This window comes from Poecilia reticulata, linkage group LG20 (assembly GCF_000633615.1).
Source record: "Poecilia reticulata strain Guanapo linkage group LG20, Guppy_female_1.0+MT, whole genome shotgun sequence".
In the NCBI taxonomy this organism is placed as follows: domain Eukaryota; kingdom Metazoa; phylum Chordata; class Actinopteri; order Cyprinodontiformes; family Poeciliidae; genus Poecilia; species Poecilia reticulata.
The window spans coordinates 25,144,161-25,152,688 of record NC_024350.1 but is presented as its reverse complement, the minus strand read 5'-3'; the positions used below and the strand labels follow the sequence as shown (position 1 = coordinate 25,152,688).

Sequence of the window (8,528 nt, the reverse complement as noted above, 5' to 3'; positions counted from 1 at the left end):
GAAACCTCATGAAGACGAACAGACAACAGGAAGACGTCCTTTTATGGTTGATAGAATAAAATTATGCTTTATTGTCGCTCAGTGGGAGGATTCGGTTTTATCTCATTCATCATGACTGAACGATATTTCCAGTTTTTACGGTTATGATGATGTTGAAGTAAATCCCAGATCAGCTGACTGGCCGGTTCTGCTCCAGATAAACTGATCCACAGGTCGGGTTGTTCCAGAACCCAGAACCTCCTGACTCATACATCTCCACCAAGTCCATTTCAGGCAGAACTGAACCTGTTTTACAGCAAACCTCTGATCTCTAGCGATCATTTCACAGCATGTATGAAGCTAAAGCTAGTTTACAGGAGATCGCTGCCTGGAAACTGATGATATTTTTATACTTTAATTGGGGAAAAGTTTCACAATTTGACAGAAAGCCTAAACACCTGGAGTCAGCTGTAGTTGTCATGCCAGGCCTCTAGATGGTGCTGTGATTTTAGCACGTCATTGAACACACATGTGCTTTTGACGCTTAGCTTCATCTCATAGTAACCCAGGTCCGATGAACCAAGCGCTCATGTAACACAAGCTAGATAAACTGATCAGGTCAGGTAGCAGGATGCTATCCGCCATTGTTTTTGTTGTTATCCAGAGTAGGGCTGTTGTAAACGATTATTTTAGTAATCGAGTAATCTATAGATTTTTCTTACGATTAATCGAGTAATCGGATAAAAACAATTATGAAATAAAATATTGGTAAATCTTCCATAACACCAGTGTTACTGTCGGATATCAACATCAGTCTATTTTTTCCACCTTTGAGCTTCCCTACCAGTTACTGTTTTGTAGACGGGGGAGCAATACGGGATATTTACGGCTCCTCCGTTCAGAAACTCATCTACCAGCCATGTTCCGCCTCCCGTTTGTTCAGACCGGGATGATATAAGTTTATTGTGCGGTTCGTCCGTAAAGCTGCTCTTACCCTGTAAGCATCAMCCCTCAGCCGCCCGCCGTGTTCAGTCTCTCCGCTCACCTGTAGAAATCCTCCTCAGCTTCTTCCCGCCGTTCAACCAGCAGCTCCGGAGCAGAAAGGCTGCCGAACTCCCGGCATCGCGCCGGTCATTTTAAGGATGTTTATTGGTCCCACAAAAACGATGAAAACCCGGAATTATCACCAATCAGTAAAATCCCCGCGGGCCGAACCTGAAGATTGGACGTTATGCCGCTAACACGTAGCTTCCGTCAACAACTCAGAGGCGGAAGTCAGAGCTCCGCGCAACGCAAATAATGTTCCGGCTGAAACACGGTGCGCTAAATGATAAAACATAAATTAACGAAGCTTCGAGGCAGGTCGATTTTCCTCGAGGAATTTTAATAATCGAGGTACTCGAATCACTCGAGGAATCGTTTCAGCCCTAATCCAGAGTACTTCTCGCCTCCAGCAGGTGTTACAGAAAAGTTTCACGTTTATTCCTGGTTTGAAAACGTCCTCCAGCCACTGGAGGCTCTGTGTAAACCAGAATCTCTTCTATGTCTGATCCAGTTTGAAATATCCAGATTTTTGAAATGTAACTAAACTTCTCGCGAGGCTAACCTCGCCTCCTGACAAAGTTCGGAAAAGTTTACCAAAAGTGGGCGGAGCCAAGATACTCAGAGGGGCGTGGCCAAATGGGAGGCTGATTGAAACATGTTAAGCTTTGCGACTTTGTTACAATATTCAAATTTTCAGACCCTGTAGAATTTTTTCTTCTTCAATAAATAAAAACCGACTAGCGGCAAATCTAGCAACATTTTTTCTGTAGTATTGTAGTAAGTAAGTAAGTAAGTAAGCTTTATTTCTATAGCACTTTTCACAGACCAGGATCACAAAGTGCTGCACAAAGTATAAAAAATAAAACAAATTAAAAACAACATACAAACAATAAAACACAGTAGTACACTAAAAAGCAAGATTAAAAAAGTGGGTCTTAAGTTGTTTCCTGAAAGTGTCTATGCAATGTAGAGATCGAATGGTGCAAGGTAGCTCATTCCATAGTCGAGGCGCCACAGCTTTAAAAGATCTGTCTCCACGAGTCTTAAAAAAGGTCCGAGGAACCGTCAACAAGTTCAAATTCGACGACCTGAGGCTCCTAGTTGAAACATAAGGCTGTATGAGGTTCTATTGGAGACTTTTATGGTTTTATCTCTGAACCTAATAATGTTCCGGCTGAAACACAGTGCGCTAAATGATAAAACTGTGACGCAGAGCTGTGACGCAGACGTTAAGGCTGTACCGCAGGAACCAATAGGAAAATTCAACTGCAGTACCCACTGTGTGTCCCAAAGAGGGCAGCACTGAGACTGCTTTCAGACAAATATTGCATAGTTTTAAAATATTACACAAAAAAATTCCAATTTGAACAGGAACATAAAGATAGCACATTCAAAGGCCAATGTAGACAGTTAATCTACGAAAAACAATGTTGATGTGGAGTTTGACTGGAGGATTTGATGATTCCATCAACAATAACGTTAGATTTAACAGACAGTATGAGATGAAAAGCAGCAGTTGACCCATCATGACCTGAGCGCCATCAGATTTAAAACGTGTTTTAAAGCTGATGTTGTGCGCATTAATATATGCTCACATTGATGTTTCTGTGGTTTAAAGTGTCAGAGTTCATGTTAGCCTGAACCTGCAGGTGTCCCCCAGGACATTCAGGGTTTCATAAACACTGACCCTGCTTCGTGTAAACACAGCGGTTAGCTGCGTGTTTAGCCGCTGCCAGGCGGTTTAAACCGGCCGGAAGGACCCCTCACACCGCCGACAGCCCCGGACTCACCTGTAGTTGTAGGAGGGGAACCTGCTGCTCTCCTTCAGCATCATCTTGTACAGAGAAATCACCTGAGACCGAGTGGAAGCAGCCATGATGCTACACGGTACGCGGCTCCGTCCCTCTTTCCGTTTGAGTTCCAGGACCCTGATTTCTAGGTAGCCAAATCGTGCCTGAACAGAAACAACTATTTCAAATTGTATGTAAATCACAGATTTATTATTTATTTTATTTAAAATATCTTTGTTTAAAAATGTAAAGATAAATAATATAATAAATTTACGTTTGAGACGGAAAATAATATTTATTGCCTTTAAGCCGTACAGGCGCACCTTCGCCAACTAAATAGCCCAACTCAGGAGAGTGATTGAAGGTGAGTTAGCTCTGCTTCTTTAACCTCTAAATATGTTTTTAAGTAGAGAAACACGAGGCTTTAATGAATGAGCTGCACCACGAGGGATACATTCTTCACTACACCTCACTAACTGGTGGTGGTTCGGCTTTTTCACAGCTTTATTGTACACATAAAACGTCTTTGTTTTGGGTCAACATGTGAGCAACCCTGCTGCAGAGACACCTGGCTGAGCTGCTGTTGCTTTAAATTGACCAAACCCTCATGGTTACGCCGACACAAAGCTATTAAACCTCCGACAACCTTTAAATGTACAGCTAGCAGGTTCTGCTGTGACCGTTCTTAACCTGGACTCAACAGAACCAGAACTGTTAAAAGTAGTAACAAAGCCACATGTTCCCAAAACGGAACTAAGGTTTCACTTTATTAATCTGATTTTATCAATTAAACAATATTTGATTTATCCCAAAGGAAAATCTAAATGTTATTGTAAGAATATTTAAAGAGATGATGTGGCCTATGATGCTGTGTGCAGAAAGGCTCTCCTGTAGCAGTCTGTCTCTCAACACATCCAAAGAGGCCTCTGACTGAAGACTGTTGTTGTATAGCAGCCTCATGGCAGCCCTGACATGCTAACAGCCCAATATCCAAGCAGCAGAGATGATATTTCACAGCAACACGTCCTGGATGTCTCCATCAGCCGCTAGCTAGCTATGCTAATCCACCTCGTTTGTTTTTGCTGCTTTTGAGGGATGTTGGAGTAGGGGATGTGATGATCTAAACTTCCTCCTTCTCTCTGTGTCCATGAAGCCTCCCTTAGTTTAAACTCCTCTTGGATTTGGGGTCAGAGGTCAGGGAGATGCTAACCAGCGGCTAATGGTTGAAAGAACAAAATCTTTAAAAGGCCGATGGGTTCCTGATGATGTCTAAATGTTTTAATGGGTTTAAACCGGGTTACTATCTCTGAGTCTGCTTCCTGCAGCGTTAAACCCCATGACCTGTGTGTGTGTGTGTGTGTGTGTGTGTGTGTGTGTGTGTGGGGGGTTTGATCTTTAGCCTGGATGTGTAAAAGGTCACAGTCTCTTCCTGGTATCCGTCTGTCTGTGAGAGTAAAGGTCGCGGTTCCGGCTGCTGGTTCCGCTGAGCGTTCCTCTGAAGCGACCCGGTCCAGTTTTAGACCGGTGTGTTTGCTAAAACCCAACACATGTTGTGCTATGCTAACAGTTCAAACATCTAAATGACTTTTAGATGTTTGTCACATGTTCTGGTCGTTTTTTATCCATTTATTATAATTTTATCTTTGCGTTTTGATTTGAATTTTGTCCTATTTTTTAAAATAAGTTTAGAAGATGTGGAAGAAATCTGAAACATTTTGAAGGAAGTAAAGTTTTATTTTTAAACGTGCCGTTTGGCTTTCAGGACCATAAATCCTGAAACAGAAGCAGGGATGAAACGGGTCTCAGCGGGCCGACATGGCGGGTTCTGGAGGAAGTCAGAACCGGTTAATGAAGCCTCTGTTTTAGAGGAAATACAGACTTAAACCTAAACACTCCTTTTCTTTCACTACATCTGAATATGTGTGAACAGTGGAAGTAGTTTCAGCTGAAGCTGCTGTCTGTCTTCTTTATCTACCTGTTTGCGGTTCAGCCAATCAGCATCAAGGAAAATAAATGCCACTTCTGGATTGGCTGCTTTTCAAGCGCCAGCCAATAACATGTTAAGTATATCTAGAAAAATGCTAATTTTGTAGAATATCTTGGCTAAACTCTGCACAGAATAGACTGATCTGCTGCATTACCTGATTTTAAAGAGTTGATCATCATGACGGAGGTTCAGGTGATGCTGAGTTAGAATCTCCAAGTTGCAGCAGGGAGAGGAAAACGGACCGAGTAGTGAGCCCTGAGGCGCCCCACATGGCAGAGGAGGGAGGTGGATCATTAATTATTATGGATCATTAATGATGATGGAGGGTTTCCAATAGAAAGAAAGCAGAGCTGCTTCCTGCTGCTCCTTCACGTCCAGACAAGCAGCCAGTTTAATAAATAAATGGTTGTTTGTTTCCGGCTCCTCCGTGTCTCAGCTGCATGTTAGGAGTGACGGAGGTTCTGCTCAGATCAATAAAGGAGGATTTCCGTCAGTCCCGCCCGGACCGACTGAATCCTGCAGATCAGGAGCAGCTGCTGTCACAGCGGGCCGCAGCCGCAGCGCCTCTCATCCTCGTTTCCCGGTCCCAGGTTCGGTTCTGACGGCTTCAGCGCTGCGCCGGACCCTGAGGAGAACCGGCGCCGTTCTGCCCAATAACACGCAGCGACATCAGCCGGTAATAACTCCGGTTCGCTTCCTGGCTGAAGCAGCTGCCTCCTCAAAGCCAGTGATTCATATTAAATATAAATATTGAGGCTGAGTGACGGCCGATGGAGGCTGGGAACGAACGGGGAGATCCGGGCTTTAGCGCTCCTGGCTGCCTGGGGCAAAGTCACTTCAGCTTATTTAGAGCTGCGAGTGGTGGCACACTTCCGCTAACGCGCTAACAGCTAGCGGAGTTTAGTGGCTTTGATAACTTTGACAACGTTTAGCAAACTTAGTTTCCCGTAGATCATATTTTTCTAATAAATTCTAATTTACTTCCGTTGAATAAAGTTTGTGTTGATATTTTTATATCAACTGTTAAAGATTTAAGTAGAAGTTTACTTTCATGCTTTTATTGTGAAGCCTGTTTTACTGCGTTAGCACGTCATTGACACAAGGTGGCTATCAGCATTAGCGATTTAGCATTAGCTCTTGCTAAATRATATGTTGTTAAAGATTCAAGTAGAAGTTTACTTTCATGCTTTTATTGTGAAGCCTGTTTAACTGCGTTAGCACGTCATTGACACAAGGTGGCTATCAACATTAGCGATTTAGCATTAGCTCTTGCTAAATGATATGTTGTTGTAGCACTTTAGCATTTGCTTCTGCTAACGGCAATGTTAGCAGAAGCTCCACTAAATAATGTTATTGTAGCCATCCATCCATCCATCCATCCATCCATTTTCTTGCACCCTTTTTCCCTCAGTGGGGTCAGGAGGTGCTGGTGCMTCTCCAGCTAACGTTTCGGGCGAGAGGCGGGGTCACCCTGGACAGGTCGCCAGTCTGTCGCAGGGCAACACAGAGACAAACAACCATGAACACACACACTCACACCTAGGGACAATTTGGAGAGGCCATTTAACCTGACAGTCATGTTTCTGGACTGTGGGAGGAAACCGGAGTATCTGGAGAAAACCCACCATGCACAGGGAGAACATGGAGACTCCATGCAGAAAGACCGGGAATCGAACCCAGAACCTTCTTGCTGCAAGGCAACAGCTCTACCAACTGCGCCACTGTGCAGCCCGTTATTGGAGCTAAGTTAGCTTAAACCAAATACGTTGTTATTTTAGCTCTTTAATTTTAGCTTCTGCTAAATACTTTGTTGCTTTAGCGTTAGCAGAACTGCCTTTCATTCTTGGTGCTTCAGGGTTAGTGCAGCTAGCGTTGTAGCTAGCCTAAGCCAGTGTGAGCCTCATGCTAAGGTAAAGTTTTGGGCCTGTGCAGTGCGGCGGGTTGGCTGCTGAACGCTGGGAGCTGATTGGATGTAATGAAGCCTGATGGTCGGAGCAGCTTCCCCTGATGAGCTGCTTTGATTCTCCGGCTGCTCGTTTCCGTCTCGCTGAGCCGTGAGCTGCAGATTGAGTTTTCCGTCTCCTTTCCACCTGGCAGATCAAGGACCCCGGCGTCCCGGCCATCGATCGCTTCCTCCCGTGTTCAGACGGCGGAAGAACCCGTCTGGGACGCGTCAGCGCCGCGACCCGAGCCGGATCGCTGCGGATCGACCGGCCTCCTCTGTGGAGAGGTAAAACCAGCCGGTAAACACTCTGACATTTACAGTCGTGTTAAATAAAACTGATGTTCAGTCTGCGCCGTGAAGGGGCTGCAGGCCTCCTGAGCGTCAGGCGGGCTGAGACCGCGGCGACCGGCGCCGTCCCACTCGGGATCAATCACTAAGCTGTTTAACTGAACGATTCCCAACGCGCCGCCGTGTGTAATGTCAGGCTGACGCCATGGAAACGGAGGCCTTGACCCCCATGGTGACCTCAGCTTTGAACTCTGACCTTTTCCAGGTCCTCTGAGTCCAAAAGCTGCTCTGGAGAAAAAATGCAAAAAACTAAATAATTTCCCAGGTTAGAAGTTAAAATATCTTGTTGAAACGTTAATTTGTCTCGATTGAACTGAACGCAGATGTTTTCAGTGTAAACCAGATGAATAAGTGTTTATTGTTTTACAGTGTATCTGTGTTTGTGACGGAGCGTCTGCTGGACGTTCAGCTGCTGCTCTTCCTCTCTATTTCTCTTCTCTCTTCTTCCGGTTTCCTTTTCCCAACTCTTCCCTCCCGTTTCTGGGTTCTGTTCTCTCACCGTTTGTCGGGATTCACGATAAATCGGCGTTGACGTCCGATCAATAGATCTGGATCTCCGTGTCGTTGCTGTTTGTTTGGAGGCACAGCAGGATTGTGGAGTTTAGCTGTTTGGTTTCACACGGTGGTGAAAGGAAATACATGTGATATCGGTAAATATCGATTATCGGCCATAACAGATTTTCGTATCAATGGGTCGAAAAACCGTCTCCTTCCTTTTAGTTCCTGTTTCCGTCCATCAGCTCCTGACCGGACCCGGATTTCACCAGAGTTCTGGATGCCCAGAAACACGTTGAGTTTCTGAGCAGCAGGCGGTCCTGGTTCTGTGGTTCTGGTTCTGGTTCTGTGGTTCTGGCTCTGGCTCTGGCGGTGTAGATAAATCTGTTTTCTGCAGAGAGCTCTTGGGTTTTCCTGGCGCTGCGTCTCTGTGCTGGTGGTGTCCTCCATCTGTTGTAGGAAAGCCTTCCTGAACCTGCTGAGCCCCCCTCACACACACACACACACACACACACACACACACACACACACACACACCCTCACACACACACACACACACACACACACACACACGTGGTTATATAACCTGTGAAACACTCCCATCGTCTCAGAACTCGGTGAAATCAGGAGAACATGCTGCATCCATTCAGCATGTTCAGCCTCTTTCACTTTAAATCTGCTATTCTGTGACCTTTGACCTCTCAGTGGAGTCTGAAAGTGTCGCCTTCTGATCGGTAAAAACTGTGAGAATCAAACCTGGAGGCGCTAATTGGAGGCAGCAGAGTGTCGGGCCCCCAAGGGCCTTCCTGGTGTCAGCCTGCTGAGGGGTTTTCAGCTAGCAGTGAGTGGTTAGCACTGAGCGATTAGCTGTTAGCAGTGAGTGCTGAGCAGCTAGCAGTGAGCGGTTAGCACTGAGCGGTTAGCTGTTAGCAGTGAGCAG

General features: G+C 45.4%; 1 protein-coding gene across 2 annotated transcripts in view; it reads left to right on the top strand.

Moving 5' to 3' along the window:
- The first annotated feature begins 2,816 nt into the window (after nt 1-2,816).
- Nucleotides 2,817-8,528, top strand: part of fars2 (phenylalanyl-tRNA synthetase 2, mitochondrial) — a 76,523-nt gene continuing 70,811 nt past the window's right edge. Inside the window, exons 1-2 of one of the 2 annotated variants that reach the window (XM_008396840.2) lie at nt 2,817-2,962; nt 6,898-7,030. In XM_008396840.2, the coding sequence (XP_008395062.1) occupies nt 2,898-2,962; nt 6,898-7,030 (198 nt within the window). In that variant the 5' untranslated portion in view covers nt 2,817-2,897. Of the gene's footprint in view, nt 2,963-3,107; nt 3,178-6,897; nt 7,031-8,528 lie in introns of those variants that run through there. The other variant, XM_008396842.2, reaches the window with a different exon arrangement.